The 26,423-nt window shown below is 37.0% G+C and overlaps 2 protein-coding genes across 4 annotated transcripts in view; both read left to right on the plus strand.

The window, feature by feature from the left end:
* The first annotated feature begins 205 nt into the window (after nucleotides 1–205).
* LOC118767031 lies at nucleotides 206–16,224 on the plus strand. Its single transcript, XM_036510971.1, has 3 exons — nucleotides 206–246; nucleotides 5,261–8,645; nucleotides 16,196–16,224. The coding sequence occupies exons 2-3, from the start codon at nucleotides 5,270–5,272 to the stop codon at nucleotides 16,222–16,224; spliced, it is 3,405 nt and encodes a 1,134-aa protein (XP_036366864.1). The 5' UTR covers nucleotides 206–246; nucleotides 5,261–5,269.
* LOC115221663 (protein tweety) overlaps nucleotides 15,760–26,423 on the plus strand; it is a 26,144-nt gene continuing 15,480 nt past the window's right edge. Inside the window, exon 1 of one of the 3 annotated variants that reach the window (XM_036510720.1) lies at nucleotides 15,760–15,908. The gene's annotated coding sequence lies outside the window, so the exon portion shown is untranslated. Of the gene's footprint in view, nucleotides 15,909–20,456; nucleotides 20,595–26,423 lie in introns of those variants that run through there. The other 2 variants (XM_029791863.2, XM_036510721.1) reach the window with 2 other exon arrangements.

Below are 26,423 nucleotides of genomic sequence, written 5' to 3' on the forward strand. Positions count from 1 at the left end.
ATCATTATCATTATCATTATTATTATTATTATTACTATTGAGTGAGAGAGCAACTCATGCCATCAAAGAGACACTAGGGTATAAATATTGTTATCATCATCATCATCATCATCATTTGCTACAACACAGAACCTGACCATAAATATTTGTTTTATTACTGCTACCACTGAAATAAGAATTTCATCACTCAAGTGAGAAGAAAACTATTTTTTACAGAAAGCAGATAACAGGCATTTACAGAAATTTGTAAGTATAAAAATAATGCTTTTTGATGTCTAAATTATCCTATTCATTATTTTGTTATTGTTGTTGTTTTTATTACCTATGCTAATGACTTGCAGCATTTAGTTATATGTTTTTATATGTGTGTTCAAATCTCACTGAGGTTCATTTTTACCTTTCATTCTTTAAGGGTTGATAAAATGAAGTGCTAGTTTCTATAGGATGTCTTAGCAGTGTTATAAGCCCCCCAGAAAATCAATATACAGAGCCCTAAAGTATTTATTTATTAACAGCATTTTGCGACATACATAGATCACAAATTCAGCCCCATAGATCTGAAGGGCCCAGTTTGAAGGGCCCAGTTCAACTAGGTGTGCTTGCACCTTTTTGTTTACCCTAAGAAATTTTCTCCATGACAAAATACAGCAAATGGCCTTCTTAAGGGTTTGAAGCATATTTGAACTAGTAACAAGTTTATATTTATGCATAACTGTTCAATGCTTCAGTTTCATATTTTAACCCTTTCGTTACTGTATTTATTTTGAGATGTTCTGTGTTTCTTTCAATTATTTTAAATATAGCAAAGAATTTAGTAAAATAACTTAGTTATTATTAAGCTAGTGCTAGGAATGTAAATTGTGACTAAAGCTTGGTGGAATATTTTAATTCAAAACTTATGAAAACAAGACATTTTACCACATAGCCAGAGCAGGTTTTGGCCGGGTTAGTAACAAAAGGGTTAACCCTTTAGTATGCAGATTATTCTGTCAAATGTATTGCTTATTTATTCACATTCTTTTGAATTTGTCATGGGCGGTCCTTCGTTTTAACTCAACAAAACCATAACAAGACCTCGGGTGTTTCTGTGACCTCCGAAAATTTGCGGATTTTACATACACACATGAAGCGGGTAAGAACAAATATGCAATAGAAAAAAGGGGGCATTGGGAGGAAGGCAGTGAATTGGGGGAAGCTATGAATTTATTATAATATTATTATAGTATTATATACAAATTATATAATATTATATTAAATATCAAATGATTCATAGTATATATAAATTAGTAAAATATAAAATATTTATTTACACATGAATATAGGGGTGGGTGGCGCTGAGGGTATTATGTGGCCATGAGGTGGGTGGAGGCCCAAAAAGTTTGAGAACCTATGCTCTGGAGGCAGAGATAATTTTTATAAACCGAGGAATTATATTGTGTGGTATTTGATATACCAGAGATTTACGATGAGTGAAACCTAGCTGTCCAATCTTTTCTTTCAATGAATATATAAATAAGTAATTTTGAAAATTCAAATTTAATTGATCTGCTTATATTAATTATTGAAATCAGAGTGGCTGTGTAGTTAAGAAGTCGCTTCCTGGCCACATGTTTCTGGGTTCATCCCACTGCATAGCAACTTGAGGGGTTTGCTAGATGAAAACTGAAAATAACCTGTCATGTGTGTGTGTGTGTTGTGTGTGTGTGTGTGTGTGTGCACCTGCGTGTGCATGCATGTGTGTGTATGTTTGTGTTTGTCCCCACCACCACCATTTGACAACCAGTGTTGGTGTGTTTACATCCCCATAAGCTAGCAGTTCAGCAAAAGGGATCAATAGAATAAGAAAAGTACTGGGGTCAATTCAATTGGCTAAAAATTCTCCAAGGTGGTGCCACAGCATGGCTGCAGTATAATGACTAAAACAAGAGGGAAAGGAGTAGTTGCTGTTTAGCCTTGGCTCCTGGAAATCTATAATTAAAGCTGTTTTAAATGTGATCATTCCATCTTTTGCAGGGATCTTGTTAAAGTTTTTCCATTCATTTCAAGTATTTCAAATTTTCACCAGAATTTTCCAAAAAATTTTCAGCACTGTTGTAACTTCTTAATTTCTAGAAAAAAAGTGATTACAGTTTTTATCAGCATAGAAAGCTACATTTTAAAGAAAAAATAATCTGGAAAACGTCTGACATTCTTCAAGTGGTTAGAACGAATTTAACATGATCCTTTTTCAGACATAATGTATTGTAAGACCTCATTATTCTATGCATCCTTTAGATATAGTGTATTTCAGGCTATATTATCCAATGTGTCCTTTCATTTTGTTTTGAGGAATTTGTTTACACAACTCTCCCAAATTCTAAAGTTTTCACTCTTCAATGATTTTTAAAAATTATATTGTGTGATGGTCCAAATTTTTGGTTAAATCTCAGCAATGGGTCCATCAGCATTCCATTAAATGTGTTTATCAGGAGAAAAATATTGAAAAATATCCATACATATCAGAATGACAAGGAAACAAGAAAGATATCAGACAGTTGTGAGATGTGCTAAAAACAACAGCTAAATCACCTTTAACCCTTTGGTATTTAAACCAGCTGTTTCTGGCCCAAATATTCTGCTTGTTTTATGTTCAAACTGACCATATTAAACCTCTCACACCTACTCTACAATGTCATTCTAAAAATAAGCAACCACATCATCAAAATCTTAAAGTTACAAGATAATAAATAAATAATAAATGCGCCCTTTTTAAAGCCTAGCCAGGCTCATGGGCCCAGTCTCTCGGTTTCAATGGCGTATGTGTTCCCCAGCTGGATGGGACGCCAGTCCATTGCAGCATTACTCATTTTTGCCAGCTGAGTGAACTGGAGCAACGTGAAATGAAGTGTTTTGCTCAAGAACGCAATGCATTGCCCGGTCCAGGAATCGAAACCACAATCTTACAATCATGATGCTGATACCCTAACCACTAAGCCACGTGCCTCTACTAAAAAAATAAATGCACCCTTTTTAAAGCCTAGCCAGGCTTATGGGCCTGGTTTCCTAGTTTCTATGGAGTATGTGTTCTCCAGCTGGACGAGACGCCAGTCCATTGCAGTGTTACTCAATTTTGCCAGCTGAGTGAACTGGAACAATGTGAAATGAAGTGTTTTGCTCAAGAACACAACGCATTGCCTGGTCCAGGAATCGAAACCACAATCTTATGATCGTGATGCTGACACCCTAACCACTAAGCCACGCACCTCCACAAAGCTACAAGATAATGCATGATTACTTCAAAACAGTGTGAATTAAAAAGCATTAAATTTGATGGAGTACTCTGAATATTAAAGGGTTAAATCACATAATGAATTTTTTTTCTTTACATAATCATATGAATTTCCTTGTGTAGAACATAAATTCCCAAATATTTTCGGAAAATTCCAAAAAAAAAATAATTACGAGGGGTTATATGATTTTTAGATACCTGTATGATGATGGTAGCTTCTTGTAATTAAACCAGATCCTGCCTATTTGATCACTAAAAACAAATCATTTATGCACATTGTTCAGCAAAAAATTGCAGAGGCATCTTTATTGAACTACAAGAGGCTACCATCATTACACATGTACCTAAATTCAACAGGGTGGGCATGGCTGGACTATACAGGTGTATGTTTCTGCATCTTATTTTTGTTATTTGTATGATTTAGCCTGTATGTGTAGTTGTTCATCCTCAGCTAACCTTCATTTAGCAGATCCTATGATCAAAGTTGCCAAGCTTATGGAAGTCATTTGCCACTTTAGAGGTCCAGTAAACTGCCTCATACCTGATTCTACAGTGACCAGAAGGTTGCCCAATAACAGAATTTTTCGAATGTCTGACCATCACTATTTAAATTAACATAGCACCTTACAAATCTCATTAATGTTCACTTACAACTCCCAAGACAAGAAGACAGTTACACATACACACACACACACACACACACAACATTAGGTGTATGGAGTGGAGTAGGTAAATAAACTTCTGATTGTGTATTATCTGCATTGTGTTATCTATACAAGCTGTATGCATACCCGAGGCTAACAAACTGCCTGTACCAAGATCGTTTTGGATTTGCACCAGTCTTAATGTTGTGTGTGTGTGTGTGTGTGTATGTATGTCTGCACATATGTGCCATTTTTCATGCAAATCCACCTAGCCATTTGGCTGTGAACCTCAAGGCAAGAAAGAATACAATGATCGCCCATGTCCAATTTATATTCTAGATTATGTATATATTATTTGGCCCCCAAAAAATGAACATCCCAAAATATAATATATATATATATATATATTTCTCAGGAATGAGAGACCCCCTTCAGTCATGAATGACCATGGGATTGCACCTAGAAAGTGACCCTCCCAGGTACAAGTTCAGGCAAGGTTGTTTATGGAAGACCAGCAATCGCCCATGCATACCAGCTTCCCCTCTCCACGCCACCAATGTTATCCAAGGGAAAGGCAAAGACTGATACAGGTTGGCACCTGTGATGTCACAACTCATTTCTACAGCTGAGTGAACTGGAGCAATGTGAAATAAATTATCTTGCTGAAGAACACAATACACAGCCTGGTCCAAGAATCGAACTCACTGTCTCATGATTGTGAGCGTGACACTCTAACCATTGAGCCTAGCACCTTAAAACACACACACACACATATATATAGGAGGTGGTGTGGCTGTGTGGTAAGAAGTTTGCTTCCCAGCTACATGGTCTCAGGTTCAGTCTGAACCCAGAACCATATGTTTGTAAAGCAAACCTCTTATTTCTTTATTGCCCACAAGGGGCTAAATATAGAGGGGACAAACAAGGACAGACAAAGGGATTAAGTCGATTACATCAACCTCAGTGTGTAACTGGTACTTATTTAATCGACCCCGAAAGGATGAAAGGCTAAGTCGACCTCAGTGGAATTTGATCTCAGAACAGATGAAATACCACTAAGCATTTTGCCTGGCATGCTAACGTTTCTGCCAGCTTGCCACCTCTTACCTCACAACCATACCTTCACCTAAATTAATGTTACAAAATATTTATAAAATACAAGTTATTATAACAGAATGTATGTTTTGAATTAGCCCCAATGACATTCTCATGTTGCAATTGTTAATTCTTTATCAAATTTACTTTATATTTTTCTAATTCAAAATTTTTAAAAATTTATACTTTTATTAATTTTTTGTTTTTATTTTTATTTTTTATTTTTTGAAACCAATTACAACACCAAATGTAGCCAACTTGAATGATGACAGAGAATTGCCAGCTTCAAGAAGTGAGATTAATTTCCAGTTTTATCACTGATGCCAATGATTTTTCTAATCAATCAATTGAACTTGTTGCTGGATCCAATAAAAGTATTTATCGGAAAAAACCTGCAATAATACCCAGGAAACATCTCAGAGATCAAGTTAAAGATGGATCCATAACTGTAGAACGCTTACAGACATCATCTGAAAATCAATGTACAACAAATTCTGGCAGTGTTTATCTCTTGAATTTAGAAACACAAAAGCCATTGATTTTCAAGCCAAGTGACCAGAATTCTTGCAGTGATTCCAAAAGAAACACAAGCGAAATATCTAATAAACTGCTGATATCCCACGAGGTAAAAATCTGCCCATATGAGACAAGTAGTTATTGTTTGTCTAAATCATCGAAGCCATTGAATCATGAAAGATGCAAAGAACAGCTCTTGCTTCTGTCACCGCCTTCACAACCACCTCCTCTGTATGATGGCTTAGATTTTCATGAAGAAAACCTTGAACATGATGCAAATGCTTCTTTGTGCGACGGAAATTATAAAGGTGTTGTATCACCGCTTAAACTGAGTAGCAACCCAAAGGATTCTGTCATTGACAAAGATATGATAGGTGATCTCATCGAACTATACAATAAACCTGATAGCGTTAAAGATAATAATACATGTTATCAGGTTGGTGGCAATGATAAAAAGGATGTAGTTGAGAATAATAAACATATTAGGTCCAATGGCTACAATAAATTCGATGCACCTCAAAATAATGCACATGTGCAATCCAATGGCTTTAATAAGCGTGATGTACCAAAAAATAAAATGCATGCTTTATCTGAGGAGTATGATAAACGTAGAATATCACCCAGCAATACACATCTGCCATATAATGGCTACTGTCAGTCTAGATTATCGCCTGATGGCTCGTATAGGTTAAATGAAGGCATTGAAAGAAACTTACCTTCAGATACCATTCATGCTTTGTATGAGGATTACCATGAAAATATCATATCTAATGATAATTCATATGACGACTTCATAAAAAATCTATCTCCTGGCAACCACAGTGATGACTATTATGAAGTATTACCCAATACAATCTACATTGATGACCACAAGAAGGTTTTATCTTCTGATTACACTCAATCCTTGTCTGAAGACTATTATAAAAGCACATGTACTGAGAATGAGGAGTACTACAAAAGACATGATTTAATAGAAGATATTGGATCCAGAGATTACACCAGAACTGTTTATGACAGTTACAACAATTATTCCTCAAATGTTGTATCACCAGATAACTCATACTCTCTGAATGACAACTGTCCAGGCCATGCTGTATCTTCAAACAAAAACCAAAGGTATTCTGTCGATGAATACAAAACTATCATATCTTCAGACGATGGACGTTCTTTCTGCTCAGATACCAGGCCATTTGTTAAAAAGCGGTCGTACTCCAACAGTAACCAGAATTACATATCACCAGATACTGTACAGAATCGGTACACAGATTCTCAGAGAAATATGGCTTCCTCAGTTGGTAGTCCAACTTCAAATGTAGAACTACAAGAAAATGTAACATCTCTAATAGACAGTCAAGATTTCCCTGTTGATTACACTGAAGATAGCGGGTTACAAAATGAAAGAATTTTCACAAGGTCTCCCAAACCATTCCCATTGGATATTTCCAGTAAATATAGTCCAATAGAAAAAGATGAAAAAGTTTCAAGTTCATTTATTGATCACTCTGAAAGGACCAATGTGGTGTTCAATCCTTTAAATGGAAGAGAATCAAAGCATTCTCTACCAATTCAAATAAAAACCACGCAAGAATGTTCAGAGAATTTTCCTAATGTTTATAGAATTGACAGTGATAACCAGAGGAATAACAATGACAACACAAAAATGAGATATGTAAAACCTCCAAAATTTTTGAGCCGTGGAAAATCTCACATGAATGGTGAAGAGACAGTGGTAGTTAATGAGGATTATCAGAATATGATTAGTCCTGTATTTGCAGGACAATTTAATTTTGATGACGGGGAAATACAACAATCTGTCAATAGTGTTAATGAAATCTTCACACTTCCTTATAAGATTTCAGAAAACTATCTCCAAGACGATAGCCTAGATGGACACATGAATCCTTTACTGGCATCCTCACCATTATCACCAAGATTCCCGAGGCATGAGATGTCTGACAGATTTAACAGAGTGAAAAGCAATGTTCAAAAGGAAAATAATCCTTTAAAACAGGAAGGAACGGTTGTAGATGATGTCTTCTATTTGGATTCTCCTGATAATAGAACAAGCTCTAGAGCTTTACCATCTAGAAGTAGTTTTTGTACATTTTCAGAGAATCCTTCTCATGACTACGATAAAAGGAAATCAAAGCAGGAACATCAACAGACCAAAAGAGCCACCAGTTGGAGTTCAAATGGTGATTTACATGATGTTTCTGACAACTTGTTTCAAAATAACAGAACAAAACCTAATTATTTCTACTTCAGTCAGCAACAATCTCCACTTCATTACGAAGATATCGAGGAAAGTTTTCCCTTTTCAGCTGGTTCACCAAAGGTTAATTCTGACTACTACTACACCTTGGACCCTCTTGCTGCGAGTACTTCAGAAGGAATGTTGAAATACAGTGAAAAATATAAAGAAAATACTAATAAGCAATACAGTCGAAGGCACTCAAGTTTAGTAACTGATGAATCTGGATTTGTAGATGGTAGTAATTTCTCTGCTGCTTCTGGTTCTGCTGACTATCACCAAAACATTGAAAAAATCTCAATGCTTTCGTTTTCTAACTCTGAAGAATATGAATTTAATAATGTAGAAGTCTTTCCAGCTTATGTTGATAATTATGAAAACTATGTGAATAGTCCTGGTATTAATGTTTCAGTTGATCCTAGGAAAAAGACAAAAAGGGTTTCTTTCAGTTGTAGCAAAGAGACAGGGTTTGAAAACTATGCCAACATTGATGATTTCAATGATATTTCTAGAACATCTAATGATGATAGTTTCACAAGAGAAAAAGCATTTTCATATCTCTCTGTGAGATCTCCAAGATCTTTTACAGGAAATACAAACTGTGAGAGAATTCCAAGAAAGAAAGAAAATAATTCCAAAGCTGACCTGTATATGAATTCAGAAGAAGCAGCCAATTACATAAATTCTTTAAGTATTAATTCCAGCAGAGCTTCTGATGAAAGCGAGTGTAATTTGTCAGCCAAAGAAAATGCCATGGAAATATCTGCAGTAGACAGAGGTTTCCGAAAACTCTCAGAAGCTTTAGAAAATACTTTGAGAAAGCCTCCATCTAAAATAACTTTTGCATCAGACCGCATGAAAAAAAAATTTTGTAAGTTTTTTAAATGAATATTTTGCAAATAAAGAAAAAACATTGATGGGACTCATAGCTAGCTTGGATGGTTGAAAAGCAGTTTAACACTTTAGCATTTAAACTGGTCATATCCAGCCAAAATATTCTAGCTGTTTTATGTTCAAACTGGGCAGATCCAACCTCTTACACTTGTGCTGCAATGTCATTCTAAAAATAAACAATCGCATCGTTGAAATCTCAAAGCTATGAGATAAGCCAATTGATCCACAATGATGTGAATAAATAAACATTACATTTGACTGAGAAATTTGAATGTTCAGTTAAAAAAAAAAGACATTTAACTTTCAATTGTCTAATCTACGAAACTGTAAATTGGTACGATGGTAAGATAAAGGTCATTGTCATAAGCAGCCAAAATATGGACAGCTTTTGACTTTTTCTTCTATCCAAAAGGGGTTTTCAGCCCAATAGTTACATGTTGTTGTTTATAGTTTTGTGTGACATGGTACATGCCATAGAACAGGTGATAATTTTCAGTGAATGACTGTCACGTTTTGATTTCAATTGTCTGTCGAGTTACTTCACATGGTTGCTAAATTTGCCTCAACCCATCTGAAATGAAACTAGGAAATGAGGAGTGTTAGGAAGATGAGCTGTAATGTATATGTCTATATATCTATGTATGTAACTTCTTTTTTTTTTGTACAAGGCACTTCCTTAATTTGCTAGAAATAGTAACTGAATTCTCTCTGAATCATATTCTACCATCTTTAAAGTGCTTTATACACACTTTTGACAACTTGTGGTGCACCTGAGCACTGTATACAATAATTTCATTGTTATTATTATTATTATTATTATTATTACTGAGTGAGAGAGTAGTGCATGCCATCAAAGTGACACTGGGGTAAAATATACGAAGCCCAGTATACCCATCATGACTACCTGTCTGATAAGGGTACACTAGGCACATGCATCACAACCATGTGTGCGACATGGTGATCTCAAATCTAGATTAACAGAGCAGGTGGGGCCCAGTTCGAATTTTCTTCGGGTTGAGTAGCCCATCCCACACAAAAGGTCCCTGAATAAGGATTGTTTGAGAATATTGAATGAACCATCCATGTTTCCAAAGGTGAATTATCCAAACCTCTTAGAATTCCTTTCAATACACGGCTATGATGCTCCACCACTACTTCTGCTCATGATGAGAGATGCACATATCATCAGCCACTAAGGGACTATTTTCATTATTATTATTATTAAAGTGGAAGGACACACCTGAACAATGTAGTTCAAAGTAAAAAAAAAAAATGGATGGTCATACCTGGAACCGTTGGCTCACTGGACAAAATACTTAGCAGCATTTCGTCTGTCTTTACATTCTGAGTTCAAATTCTGCCGAGGCCAATTTTGCCTTTCATCCTTTTGGGGTCAATAAAATATGTACCAGTTGAGTACTGGGGTCAATGTAATTGACTTTAACCCCTCTCCAAAATTGCTGTCCTTGCACCAAAATTTAAAACCATTATTTATAATTTTTTCTGTGGTGTGCTTTGAGAACCAATGTTACAAAAAAATTATTATTTCATATTCTCTTAAAAGTTTATAAAATTCTTATGACATCAACAACCATAAATTGTGAACCTTTAATGCAGACATGAAAGCCTTTCTTGGAAAAGCTTAGAAAAGGCCCTGCCAGTTGGCATTGGCTACCGTTCCTTCATGAAGTTGTTTGTGGTATATTAACATGTGGCACCTTGGGCAAGTGTCTTCTACTATAGCCTCAGGCAGACCAAAGCCTTGTGAGTGGATTTGGTAGACGGAAACTGAAAGAAGCCGTCGTATATATGTATATATATATATATATATATATATATGCGTGTGTGTGTCTGTGTTTGTCCCCCTAGCATTGCTTGACAAACGATGCTGGTGTGTTTATGTCCCCGTTACTTAGCGGTTCGGCAAAAGAGACCGATAGAATAAGTACTGGGCTTACAAAAGAATAAGTCCTGGGGTCGAGTTGCTCGATTAAAGGTGGTGCTCCAGCATGGCCGCAGTCAAATGACTGAATCAAGTAAAAGAGTAAAAGAGAGTATGTTATTATCTGGTTATTGCTGTTGTTTATCTACATATTGGACTTTCCAGGAATGACCATCCAGTTTTTTTTTCATTTTTAACCACGTTGTCTAAATGTCTCCTTCCACTTAAAAATACTAGAATATGATTCAATGGAAATTCCTTTATTATTTCTAGAAAATTCGGGAAGTATCTTATGCTAATAAGAATAATTTTCCTAATACCCCTCGTTTCCTAGTTACATTTCAAATATGGAAAGGCAAATTTAGCAATCGTAGGACATAGCTTAATGAAAAAGTATGACCTGGGTCTTTTGCAACTGGAAGCCTAAAAATGTCACATCCAGTTGTAAAATTCCAGGACAAAATTCATGGATGTAAAACACAGCTGGAGGAGACAGAACAAGAGAACACTGAAAACAAGGCTGGTTATTGCGGTTATCGGAGTTATGTCCCCTGTATTGGTCCCATTTAGCCAGTTACATACAGTATGCTAGTTTTTTTGTGATATTTGAAGAGAAGACACGATGGAGACGGGGATAGAAAGCTGGGTGGGGGATCGGTTGCAGAGGAGTGGGAAAGAAGAGAGGCAGGGAATGGTTATTTTTTTTATCTAAAATGGGTGATCGTGTATATGCATACGTATGTGTTTTTATATGGCTAACGTACGTCTTCTATACTGGAATCACATTAGTTTCAACTCATGGTCTTAGATCGAATCACTGCCTGGCAAATACACTTCCGATATATGTATGTATATATATATATATATATATATATATATATATATATATATATATATATATATATATACATATATATATATACATATATATATATATATATACTTTATTTTAAGCAGCAGAAAATTCAACAAAATCTGTTACTCTGAGTTTCTCGTTGCCGTTCATCAGACAGTTTTTGCCTTTCCTCCTTTTCGGGTCAATAAAATATGTACCAGAGCAAAAACTGTCTGATGAACGGCAACGAGAAACTCAGAGTAACAGATTTTGTTGAATTTTCTGCTGCTTAAAATAAAGCATATTACTCTACCACTGGTATTTGAGTACTCTTTTTTCCACCTTGTTTCACATTTATGTGTTTACTCCGGTATATATATATATATAGGAAGAGTTTACGAAAAAAACAAAAGACTAAGACAAGTGGTGTAGAAAACAAACAGATGTATTAGTATAATGCTCAGGAATAGAAAAAGTCTTTTACGTTTCGAGCCTACGCTCTTCTACAGAAAGGGACACAGAAAGAAACAAGGAGAGAAATATATATATATATATATATATATATATATATATATATATATATATATATATAAATGCTGAGGTGTGTATGGGGGCGGGGGAATATTGAACACCCACTCCTTGTCATTTCTGGCAAAGGAAACACAATGGAGGAAAAGCCGACTTTTATATTGTGTTGAGTCAAAAGGTTTGCAATAATTTAGTAACTTATTTGCTTTATTCATCAAGTTACAACAAAAGCAGCCGAGCATTCAAAGTGGTGGCCATCGTGTTGCACCATCTGAAGCCACTTCTCTACCAGTTCTTGTCCCTTGAGGTAAAGTACTCCTTCACTTAAACTTCCACTTCCTCTTGGTTGATGAAGTGTTGCAAGCACAGGAAGTGAGCCATAGATTGGAGCAAGTAATAATCCAAGGGAGATATTTTTCTGCAATTCCCATATGCAAAAGCAGTGGTTAAGCAAAGGCCAGCTTCCAGAGCCTGTTGCCAAACTCAAACATCTGGAATTATAATGGGGTAACTCACTACAAGCACTTTCTGGACAGGCGCAGGAGTGGCTGTGTGGTAAGTAGCTTGTTTACCAACCACATGGTTCTGGGTTCAGTCCCACTGTGTGACACCTTGGGCAAGTGTCTTCTACTATAGCCTCAGGCCGACCAAAGCCTTGTGAGTGGATTTGGTAGACAGAAACTGAAAGAAGCCCGTCGTATATATGTATATATATATATATATGCGTGTGTGTGTCTGTGTTTGTCCCCCCTAGCATTGCTTGACAACCGATGCTGGTGTGTTTATGTCCCCGTTACTTAGCGGTTCGGCAAAAGAGACTGATAGAATAAGTACTGGGCTTACTTATACATGCTTAAGAATAAGTCCCGGGGTCAAGTTACTCGATTAAAGGCAGTGCTCCAGCATGGCCGCAGTCAAATGACTGAAACAAGTAAAAGAGTAAAAGAGTCAAACTATTGATGCCAACCTGTACTCTGAACAGCTGGAGCAGATGTATGCCATTGTGTGCCAAAAATACCCAGCATTGGTTAACAGAAAGCAAGCTCTTATCCATCAAGACAGCTCAAGACCACATGCTGCTCAAACAACCCAGATTAAACTCCAGGAACTTGAGGGAATCAAAGTGATACCACACCCAGTATATAGTTTGGACCTAGGTCTCTCGGATTATTACTTGTTCTGATCCATGGCTACTTTCCTGCTCTTGTGATGTTTCATCAACCAAGAGGAGGTGGCAGCTTCAGTGAAGGAATTCTTTACTTCGAATGACAAGAACTGGTACCAGCCTGGAATCAAAGAACTGGCAGAAAGGTGGCTTCAGACAGTGCAACACAATGGCCTCTATTTTGAATGCTAGGCTGCTTTTGTAGTAACTTGACAAACAAAGCAAATAAATTACCAAAATATTGCAAAACTTTTGACTCAGGATATGCTCAACCATCAGGCTAATACGTGCTTGTATTCATGAAGGAAGAGGGAAAAGAAACCCAACATTGAAAGTCCAGGTAGATCTATGGGTGTATGGAGTTTTTCAATATGATTCTTTTCTCTGTTAAACATAATTTGCACCTCTTACTACTGTTGACATAGGGTCCACATAGGTTTTCTAACAGGCTCCACTTGATATTACATTGTTCAGCATTTTCTTTCAATACCCATACATTTCTCATCAACTACACTCACGGAGTGGTTGGCGTTTGGAAGGGCATCCAGCTGTAGAAACACTGCCAGATCAGACTGGGCCTGGTGCAGCCTCCTGGCTTCCCAGACCCCGGTCGAACCGTCCAACCCATGCTAGCATGGAAAGCGGATGTTAAATGATGATGATGACGATGTTGTTGTGATCCTATGTTTTTCTAGGATATTAAACAAGGACTTGTAGTTATTGAACCTGGTCTTGAAGGAGCCTTCTGTTGTGCCCATATATTTTGTTACACTTGTTACCCCACTGCTGCCTTTAAATTAAGAAATTAAGAACTGGAAATGACAGGTCTGGACATCTTGTATTTACAAGATGTCAACAGCTGTTTACAGCTACAGCACACTAAAGAATAATGAGTCATTTCAACTCTCTAGTATTGATTAGGTTATACTTTACTAAGGAGGTCCAATAAGCCCAAAACATGTCCAGAGGTGTGACCATAGTGCTAAATATCAGACTCACTTCATCTGCATTTCATTTTCCACTATCATATCATCGTTTTAACATACATTTTCCCATGCTCGCATGGTTGGATGGAATTTGTTGAGGCAGATTTTTATGGTTGGATGTTCTTTTTGTCATTGACCCTCCCCTGTTGCCAAGTAGGGTTATATATTTCCCCATGACAAGATGTTTCATGGAAGACTGAAAACAACACTGCTTGCATGACAGTGACTCTCATTTACAACTATCATGCAATGTCAAGACAAGAACTCAGTAACATACACACACAACCACGGTCATATACACAAATATATACATACATAGCGCAAGGATGACACGCAAATTCGTGAAGCGTTCCATATTTTTAAATCGATCATTGGAAATTGCAGATGTGTTACCAGTGCCGGTGGCATGTAAGAGAACCTTCCGTTTCGCGACCGTTGCCAGCACCGCCCCGTTTCGTGTCCGTTGCCAGCCTCGCCTGGCCCTTGTGCCAGTGGCACATAAAAAGCACCATCCGATCGTGGCCGTTTGCCAGCTCTGTCTGGCACCTGTGCGGGTGGCACGTAAAAAGCACCCACTACACTCACGGAGTGGTTGGCGTTAGGAAGGGCATCCAGCCGTAGAAACACTGCCAGATTTGACTGGGCCTGATGAAGCCTTCTGGCTTCACAGACCCCAGTAGAACCGTCCAACCCATGCTAGCATGGAAAACGGACGCTAAACGACGATGATGATGATGATGATGAAATATATATATTCTTTCACTTGTTTGTCATTTGAGTGCAGCCATGCTGGAGCACCACCTTAAAGGGTTTTAGTCAATGAAATTGACCCCAGGACTTATTCTTTGTAAGCCTAGTACTTATTAATCAGTCTCTTTTTGCTGAACCACTAAGTTACAGGGACATAAACACATCAGCATTGGTTGTCAAACAATGGCAGGAGGGACACACACACACACACACACACACATACATACATACATGCATACCTTCATACATACAGGGGGCATCTTTCACTTTCCGTCTACCAAACTCATTCACAAGGCTTTGGTCAGCCCAAGGTTATAATAGAAGACACTTGCCCAAGGTGCCACGCTGTGAGATTGAACCAGGAACCATGTGATTTGAAATTAAACTAATAACCACACAGCCACACCTACGCCTATTTTATTAATTTCAATCGTATTTTAGTGTTAGCTTTTCCCTTTTTTTTTTTCTTAGTAATTTAGATGATACTGCCGAGGTCGACTTTGCTTTCCAGGGTCGATAAAATAAGTACCAGTTGATCATTTAGGTCGTTGTAATCAATTAACTCTCTACCCCCAAATTTCAGGTCTTGTACCTGAAGCAGTAATAGAATATGCCTCAACAAATTCCATCCAACCATGCGAGCATGGGAAAATGTATGTTAAAACAATGATGATATGATAGTGGAAAATGAAAGGCAGGTGAAGTGAGTCTGATATTTAGCACTATGGTTACACCTCTGGACATGTTTTGGACCTCCTTAGAAAAGTATATTCCCATCACTAACAATGTAATTTTAATAAATTAAAAATTTCCTAGAATACTACGTCATGTATTCTAGCGACTATTTTCGTTAAGCATCGATCTCTGGCTGTCATCACCACTGCTATAGATCTTCCTCCACTCCAGCTCCCCTCTCTTGCTGTTGTTTATAGTAATGTGGAGAGAGAAAGAGGGCGAGTGGGAGATTTTTGGATAGTTGCTTCGTAGGAATAGTCGAAACAGCAAGCACCAATTAAACTTATAACACGCGACGCGTAAGTAAATAAAAATACGTAATTTTTATGTGGTTTTCTTGTCTTCCAAATTTTTTTTCCTGTCTCTCTCACGGCTTTTTCTTCGACTTTCCAAAGACATCTACTATTGGTTTCTTTCATTCTATTTTTAACTCGCCCCAATTTAACCCAACATCGTGGCCTATAATAATTACCAATATTTGTGTCGGTAGTTGAATATATTCTCTTACATCAACAAAAATACTTCCCTTTTTTTTTCTACTCATAATTTTTAAAATAAATTTGTTGTTTGTTTTATTTTTCTAAAGTCACGGAGAAAATCCAATGTGTTAAATAATCTGAAATTTGTGATTATATAAATATTGAAAGAAAAAGAAAAAATATTTCGTTTTGCATGTGAAAAACGGTGTAAGGATGTCTAAACAGACCAGCTCTAACTAATGACTGGTTTACTTGTAATCCTCTTTTGTTATTTACCTTTTAATAAACTGTTAATCAATAAAATAATTTGTAGATATTTAAAAAAAATAAATATATGTCAAATTCTATTGTCTTATTCTCTTTACTGGACTGAAATATAAAACGAAAACAATTTAATCCTCTAATTATACACACGCATATATAGTCGATGTTTCATATATATATATATATATATATATATATATATACGGAGATGTACTTGCATAGCAAGTGACCTGATCTGAGATCGTGTGCTGGAACGAAAACGATATATATATATATATATATAATATATATATATATATATATTCAGACACTCCCACAGACTTAACTTTATTTAAGCATTAATTGTTTGGAGTCAAAATTTTCTTGGTACCATCTGCAATCTGGTCACTGACACGGTTCCACTCTTTTACACACACACACACACATATGCATGATATATATACCGCTTGACAACGGTGTTGGTTTGTTTACGTCTCCGTAATTTTGCCGTTCGGCATAAGAGACCAATAGAATAATGTACCAGGTTTTTAAAAAATATATTGGGGTCGATTCCTTCGACTAAAACCCTTCAAGGTGGTGAACTAGTACAACCGCACTTCAAATGGCTGAAACAAGTTAAAGATGGTTTTATTTATATATATGTATATATATATATATTGTGTGCGTGTGGAGAATAAAGTGAAAACGCCTAATTCATAAATTTCTGACTCAAGACCTAAAATATTTAAAACTGCATCACCAATCGTAAATCGAAAAATAATTCTCTTCTGAAAAATTTTCTTCTTAATCTTGGCTCCAAAGTTATCGTGCGGATTATTTATAGAAATTTATAGACAGCCACGGAAATAATGCTAAAAATAGCAATTATAGAAGCGGACGTGGCAACGATGGAGCCACTACGTCATTGCTCGATCTGCTAGAAATAGCAGCAAAATCTCAAATCACACCGTAATTGTTTAACTAAAAGGTCACGTTGATGGATGTGGTCCTAGGTATTTGGATATTTTTATGATCACAAAAAGAAAGAAAATTGCTGTAAGCAATTAGCCTCATTATTTTTAAATGTGTAATCGAAAAAGTGTTTAAAAAATTTAATTGCTGAAGATGGGAAAACTAAAAATTTGAAAAGCTGCCATTTATTTATCATCTATTTAATATTGTTATTATTATATTTATTCGCAAAATCGTAAATATCCGCTGCTGAAAACAGGATCCTGAAGATATTTTTGGATTAAAAAAATTAAATAAAATACTACTTCTATTACTGCTTTAAGCACAAGGCCCCGAAATTTTAGGGTAGAGAGTTAATTGATTACAACGACCCAAATGATCAACTGGTAGGTACTTATTTTATCGACCCTGAAAAGCAAAGTCGACTTCGGCAGTATTTGAATTCAGAACGAGAAGACGGACGACATGCCATTGAGCATTTTGTCCGGCGTGCTGACGATTCTGCAAGCTCACCGCCTTTACTAAATAATAGAAAAGGATGATGGTGATGTGGTGGACTGCAGATTCACTCCAACATGTCCTGTTGGAACTTGACAAAAAAGTTTTAAAGTTTATCATTTTCAGTTTTATGATGATAAAACGAAAGAATGCCAAATAAATAATGGGATGGTTCCCGTTGGATGTCTTTGATCATAGGCCTGCTCTCGACTAGAAGTGATCCATTGTTAAACAAAAAGTATATAGGCGCAGGAGTGGCTGTGTGGTAAGTAGCTTGCTTACCAACCACATGGTTCCGGGTTCAGTCCCACTGTGTGGCATCTTGGGCAAGTGTCTTCTGCTATAACCTCGGGCCGGCCAAAGCCTTGTGAGTGGATTTGGTAGACGGAAACTGAAAGAAGCCTGTCGTATATATGTATGTGTGTCTGTGTTTGCCCCCCCCCCTACATCGCTTAACAACCGATGCTGGTGTGTTTACGTCCCCGTAACTTAGCGGTTCGGCAAAAGAGACCGATAGAATAAGTATTAGGCTTACAAAGAATAAGTCCTGGGGTCGATTTGCTCGACTAAAGGCGGTGCTCCAGCATGGCAGCAGTCAAATGACTGAAACAAGTAGAAGAGTATATACCTGCATATGTGTGCTACCCCGACTTTGTTTCCTCATAACTTTCAGAAAAATTCCGATACACAAGTTATCTACATGTAGTTGCAAAAATAAAATTCCTTAAAAGAATGGACATTTTTCTGAAAGCTATGAAGAAACAAAACCAAGGGCGCATACTTATGTAGGTATGCCTATGCATAAGTTTTACACACACACACACACACAACACACACACACATATATATATATATATATAATATATATATATATATATATATATATATATATGTATGCATGTATATGTTTTGTTTTTATTTAATAATGGATCACTAATGATCGAGTGGAAGTGTCGTCAAGTGCAATAAGTTGGCGCAAAACCGTCGGTAACGTTCGAAGCACTATTTATACAACATAACATAACTGGTCTAACTGATTAGACACAAACACACATTTGTATGACATTCTGTGTACTAGTTTCCTGCACACTGTGTTGTTTAACTCGAGGTCATCCTCCATCAGACACAATTATTATCAAAAGCATTTTAGCCACGATTATCTTGTCTTTCTGTACATGTAGGGCTACAAATGTATTCCTTTTTAAACGGTAGGATGGGAGTTGGGGAAATATGTCTACTATTTCTAGTAGATCAAGCAACAGTATTAACGCTCCCTCGTTGGCTCGTTTTCCCAGACGTTGTTGCAGTTTTGATTCACGTTTGCTCTGATTTAAAAAGTTGATGCCGCGTCCGTCTCACTTCCCGAGTGACGATGTGTCGGTTCCCTACTTGGACAAATTGAGGCTCGTGGAAGATTCGGAATGGTACGCCAACGAAAGAATTACCTTAATTATTTTGGAAAGAATTCTTTCCGTAAGGGGGTTTGTGGGGTACAAAAGTAATTTCTTGCCATTATTTTAGTTATACGGCTCACTTCATGATGAACTATGTCTCATGCGGCTCGCTTCTCGAAAAAGGTTGCCCGTGCCTGGTTTAGTGTCTGTACATCCCACGTGTATGTACGTAGTGTTTGCTTTAAGTTGATCCTAATGAAAGTTCCCTGCGTACATCGGCGTTGATCTCCCAGCGTTAGGTTTTGGGCTCGCTAGGTCATTAGTTTCAGTGCTTCCCATATGCTCAGAACCCGTGCACACATTATCGTGGGACTGAGTTAACTAGAAAAAATAAAATAAAATTCTAAAAAATCAAGCTCGTGGGCGACGAATATGAAAATGGAGCAATGACACCAAGAACTGGACATAGAGTGTCCTGGCTGAGTGCAGTGTAGTGGCTATATCCGAGACCCTCAGCCAAGAGAATGCAGACTCGTTCATTTATCAGTAAAACCATTCCAACCACAGCCATCTTGTCTTATATTCAAACTCAGTACAACCCAAACTAATGTCTTACATTCAAACTCATTGCCACCCGAACAACGTCCTTTTTTTCTTTAATAGTACAGTTTGATCTGTGGTTCTACTATTTCTAGCAAGTTGAGCGACCACATATGGTTGCCTTCATTAGCCTCTATACTTCATTAAGTTGTTGGGGGTGGATGGGGGGACACTCAAGAATTTTCGCTAGACTAAAATATATTTAGGCAAATCGGTAAAATAAATACGCCATGAAATGAGGGCGGCATAACCAAAGCATACTGTGAGATTTTTGTGTCTGAGTTAGAAACCATTTTTGTTTCAGTCGACTGGCAAACAGTCTTCGCAATTTGCCCTCATTCATTTTATTTTTTTTTTTTTGCGGCGAAAAATAAAAACCGATTATTATTTCGTGCGTGTGTGTGTGAGAGATTATTTGTGTAGTTAATTAATAAACGCTGTTGTTAATCGCTTTTAAAACCGCTTCAAATAATTTTTTTAAGAAAAAACCATACACGTCTAAAATCATGTGTGTGTGTCTATATCTATAGATGGATGGGTGGACACATTTGCACGTGTATATATATAATATATAATATATATAAAATATAATATATATATATATTTATTTATTTATTTATACATATATACACACAAGCATTCAATCTGTTGTTTTGAAATTCAGTTTATTTCTCAGCATATTCTCTGCGGGACTTGTGATGTAATTCTATTTTCGCGTTACTGCCTTCATTTCCTGTCCTCCACCAAGCAGCACCAACAATAATAACAACAAACCAAGGAAGACGGAAAAGAACTTCAGGTCTTCTTCTTCTTCATATATATCTCTCTCTATATATATATATCTACATGTATTTTGCTACACATGCATAGCGTAGAAACACCCGATCGTCTATTGAATTATTGAATTCCTTCTCTTCATGTCTCCCCCCCTTCTAAGTTTCGTATTTGTTCCATCACTCGTATATATATATCTAAGAAGAAACCCATAAGCTCTCTTTAATTATGACGAAAACACTCCACCCCCTCTTTCTACTTCTTCCTTTCTGTTCCGTTATCTCCGTTATCTCTGTTATATTTCTTCTTCATCTACCAAGAAATACAACTTGTAATTTTCCATATTTTTTTTTTCACTGACGAAATCCGTCTACGTTTCTAAATATGAATTTCTACAACAGACCCAAACATCAGTTATCAATATTCATAATTTATGTCTTTTAAATATATGTTGAGCTCATATTTATTAATAACAAGAACAAATGTGATTACATTATGCATGTATGTTTATATATATATATATATATATATATATATACATACATACATACAAATATATACATACGTGTGTATATGAAGTGTATAAAATATATAAACTCTTCATGAATCAAGTATTTACGAATTCAATTGCATGTGTGTATATAAATATGTATGTATATATATATATATATATAAATATGTTTATACGTACATGAGTATATATATATATATATATATATATATATATATATGTGTGTGTGTGTGTGTGTGTGTGTATCATAATAATGATGTGTGTGGTGATGCAAACAGAAAAATTGCACTCAACCATGAGTGTATGTATGTATGTCTGATCGCTAGCCACTACATATTCTTTATTTTCTCTCTTTGTTTCTTTCTGTGGAAGAGCGTAGGCTCGAAACGTTAAATACTTTTTCACTCCCCACACCATCTGTCTTCGTCTTTTATCTTTTTTTTTTTGTGAATTCTTCCCCTATCAATCGCCAGAAATTACAGAGTAACACATGGGCCAAGAATTTCTCGCATTGGCACCAATGCACAAGACTCTCTGTCCTTGTGCCAATTTCTAATTATATATAATCGATCGTTTGGTCATAAGTCTAAAAAACAAAACATTAAAAATTCTTGAGCAGTAGTATAACTAACAACCAGATAAAAATATATATAAAATAGTACATCTAGAAGGGAGTGTAATTTTTATGTACACATTGAAAGCTAAATGTGATTTCCGTTACATAGTTTTTCACATTATTTTTAGCAATACAGACACTTAGAGTGAGGATCAAAATGTACAATATGTTCTTGACAGTACTTACACTTATTATCTGCTGTGTGTGTGTGTGTGTGTGTATAAAATCGTTTTTTAAAGTTCGTCTTCCATGCGGGCATGGGTTACGTGGTTTGACAAGTATCGTTAAGCCAGAAGATTGTGCCAAGCCCCATTGCTTTGCCATGAGTTTTATGGCCATATGCTTTTCCTAACATCAACCACTTTACAAAGTTAGATGGGTGCAGACATACACATACATATGTGTTTCTTTACTACCCACAAGGGGCTACACACAGAGGGGACAAACAAGGACAGACAAACGGATTAACTCGATTACATCGACCCCAGTGTGTAACTGGTACTTAATTTATCGACCCTGAAAGGATGAAAGGCAAAGTCGACCTCAGCGGAATTTGAACTCAGAACGTAACGGCAGACGAAATACGGCTACGCATTTCGCCCGGCGTGCTAACGTTTCTGCCAGCTCGCCGCCTTATATATATATATATATACATATATATGGATGAATGGACACATATACGTGTGTAGATAGGTCAAGCCAAATAAAACTATAGTCGTGGCCAATGCTGGTACCATGTAACAGGCACCTGTGGATGTATCAGGTCATTAAGAATGAAATGTTGGATTTCCTTATGCGCCAAGTTTAACATTCTTTCAGTTCAAAATCAGACATTTCATTCTTAATGACTTAATATAAACGTTGGGCCTCAGAGAGGTGATAAGTGACTGAGATCTTTGACGATATGCTGTGCTTTAGAAGACTTGTCAAGCCAAGTGAAATCGTAGTTGTGGCCAATACTGATGTCACGTAACTAGCACGCATGCTGGTGACACATAAAATGGCATCCGTTACATTCTTGGAGTGGTTGGTGTTAGGAAGGTCATCCAGTCTTAGAAACCATGCCAAATTAGATTAGAACCTGGTGCAGCTCTCCAGCTTACCAATTACAGTCAACCTGTCTAACCCATGTCAGCATGGAAAGCAGACAGTAAATAATGATGATAGATAGATTGATATAGGAGGCACACCTTATGTGTGTGTGTGTGTGTATGTATATATATATATATCACCCACTACACTCTTGGAGCAGTTAGCATTAGGAAGGGAATCCAGCTGTAGAAACCTTGCCAAATCAGATTGGAGCCTGGTGCAGCCTCCCAGCTCACCAGTTCTCAGTCAAACTGTCCAACCCATGTCAGCATGGAAAACAGATGTTAAACGATGTTGATGATGATGACATAGACCAATACATATATACATAGGTACCCAATCCAGTATAAACTGCAGATCTAACCCAGCGCTGGTTCCAAGTGTAGAGTATATATAAAAATGTGCAGACAATAGACTCCCTCAAATGCTCGGTCATTGAAACCTCATACACTGTCAACAACCACATGAGTTTTGAAAGCAGTCTATATTGGCAGGGTCATGCCTTGTATTTTCCTGAAAGCCCTGGTCTTTCAGTCTCTCTCAGCAATTCTTCTGTTTGCCTCTCAGAATTAGTAACGATGCTTCAGTCTGAGAGTGAATTGTCAAAAAACATTCTCAATGATCGGACATTATCAAAAAAGTTGAGTTTGCCCAGCAAACCCAGGACATCATCACCGAGAATGCTAGCAACTCATGAGAGTCGTTTTCATGTGTCAAATTCAATGTTTAGACATGTGGTACACAAAGGCATCAGTCACAAATCCTATGTCAAGAAAAGGTGGCAGTCCACATCTGATAAGATCTGGCAGAACCATGTGATCCTCAGGTTGCTTCATAAGCCCAACACTCTAACCACTAAGCCATACACCTGTGACACTGGCTACCCACTTTGTGATACCTGTATGTTTGACATGCTAATCCTGGAGCAACCTGAGGGGCCCAACTTGCTTTCGTTAATCTCAGACGGGAACTTTGTCCAAGATCAAAAAGTTAAAAGGTGCTGCACCAACCCCACTGAAATCTCCACTGTTATGCACACTAAGTTCCTATCATTGTGAGCAATTAGGGCCATGTCATGCTCCCTGAAGTTTTCTCACAAGGTCTTAGAGTCAATGCAGCAGCCTACATTGAGATGATGATGACAGTCAAGCACTGGATTGAGAAAGTTGCTCAGGGGAAAACCATACATTTTCCCGCAAGAAAATATACATCTTCTCATACAGTCTGCATGACTCAGGTGTGGATGGCTGAAAATGTTTGGGGCATTGTTGATGTTTGTTAATAGGGACATTATGGCCAATATGAATAATAATCACATGACAAATGCATTTAGTTGCTTCAGACTCTGTATTGAGGCAGTAATCAAACAAAGCTGATGGCAGTTTAATTAAAGAGCCTTCTGCTATGTCTATGTAAGAGTATGTGTACCAGATTTGTTAAAAATGTATTCGTTTTTCTCATAAACATCTTGGTTTTCCTGAAATTAAGATTTTGTTCTCAAATAAATGATGCACCCTGTATATGTATTACTCACACACACACATACAGAGGATGTTGAAAAGTTTCCAGCTTTGAGTAAAAGAAAATACTGGAAGATCAGTTAATGATTTTATTCAACATATCTCCTTCTCAAATTCACAATCCTTCAGTTTTTCTGAGCCCTGTAAATGAACTCAGAAAATTGAGCCTCCAACTAGGCCTTTAACAGCACCCTTAAAGCCAGAAACTTCTACATTGCCTTGTGTATATAACATAATTTGGGTAAAAACCTCCTAGTGTGCATTGTGTATTTAAGAGCACTTATGTCATTATTTGGCTACTACATGTTATTCTACATGCAGTTGTTGCTGGCTGTGTGGTAAGAAGCTTGCTTCCCAACCACATGGTTCCGGGTTCAGCCCCATTGCATGGTACCTTGGGCAAGTGTCTTCTATTATAGCCTTGAGTCAACCAAAGCTTTGTGAATGGATTTGGTGGACAAAAACTGAAAGAAGCCTGTTGTGTATATACATATGTTTGTATATATTTGTGTGTCTGTGTTTGTCTCTCCACCATCGCTTGACAGCCGATGTTGGCATGTTTACATCCCCATAACTGGCAAAAAGAGACCAATAGAATAAGTTCTGGAGTCGATTTGCTCGACTAAAAGCCTGGTGTCCTCCTTTTTTGTGTTATATACACGCATGCATGTAAATTAAGGGAGCATCACTGAGATGGGTGAAAAAGTAGTAAAACGGTTGTTACGGCAGATATGACAGTATGGATAAAGCGCCTGAGGACTCTACCACTACAACCCTCCCAATTATTGTTGGAAAAGAGGGATGAATGTGTGTCATCATCATTATCGTTATCATTTAATGTCCGTTGTCCATATGATGATGTCCATACTGGCATGGGTTGGACAGTGTGACCAGCGCTGGCAAGCTGGGTGGAGCTGTCACCAGACTCCAGTTTGATTTGTCATGGTTTCTATGGCTGGATGCCCTTCCTAATGCCAACCACTTCACAGAGTATGCTGGGTGCTTTTACGTAGCACTGCCATGAGTGCTTTACACAACCTGAAGGATTGGTCTTAACACTTCTGCTGCAGGATACGGGTCTTCTTGAGTACAACCAGATGCCAGGCACCTTGCATCTTTGTCATTTCTCCTGAAAGGTTCAGCTTCCTGGGGTCGTTTTTAAGTACTCCATCCAATGTCTTCCTGTCTCCCATTTCCACATGTTCCATCCACTTTGAGAGATTGGCACTTCTTTATGCAACATCTATATATATGTATATATGTGCATATATGTATTTATGTGTGTGCGTGTGTGTACTCTTTACTGTTTTACGTGTTTCAGTCATTTGACTGTGGCCATGCTGGAGCACCGCCTTTAGTCGAGCAAATCAACCAAGGACTTATTCTTTGTAAGCCTAGTACTTACTCTATCAGTCTCTTTTGCCGAACTGCTAAGTTATGGGAACGTAAACACAGCAGCATCGATTGTCAAGCGATGTTGGGGAGACAAACACAGAAACACAAATTTTTTTTTTTTTTTTGTGGTGAAAGAGTACAGCAAGGTTCACCACCACCCCTTGCCGGAGCCTCGTGGAGCTTGTAGGTGTTTTCGCTCAATAAACACTCACAATGCCTGGTCTGGGAATCGAAACCATGATCCTATGACCATGAGTCCGCCGCTCTAACCACTGGGCCATGTATTTATATATGTATATATCTATATCTATATATCTATCTATATATATATACCTACATATATATCTTCATCATTTAACAGCTTGTATATGCTACAAGCACATATATTGCTAGAAATAGCAGTTAGCCCACTTATAGTTGCAAAAAAGCATATTAATAAATACTAACAGGATAGATAGCCCTCTATTCTGACAGTTTATATAAATATGCTTTTTCACAACTATAAGTGGTTTAATTGCTACTTCTAGCAATATATGTGCTTGTAGCACTTACAATCACAATCAGTGATGACTAAATTTTTGCTTATATAGTTTGTATTGCACCCAGCTGCCCACTTATATATTTGAGTGTGTACACACACACATATATGTATGTATGTATGTATATATATATATATATATATATGTATAAATATATGTATGTATTTATATATATGTATGG

Source organism: Octopus sinensis, linkage group LG18, assembly GCF_006345805.1.
Source record: "Octopus sinensis linkage group LG18, ASM634580v1, whole genome shotgun sequence".
NCBI lineage: Eukaryota > Metazoa > Mollusca > Cephalopoda > Octopoda > Octopodidae > Octopus > Octopus sinensis.

What these genes read in the sequence shown, in the direction of transcription:
- LOC118767031 (XM_036510971.1), top strand. Translation starts at nt 5,270, where the DNA reads ATGATGACAGAGAATTGCCAGCTTCAAGAAGTGAGATTAATTTCCAGT. An exon ending in CCGCATGAAAAAAAAATTTT is followed by an intron (nt 8,646 to 16,195) that starts GTAAGTTTTTTA and finishes ATTTTTCTAAAG; the next exon opens with TCACGGAGAAAATCCAATGT.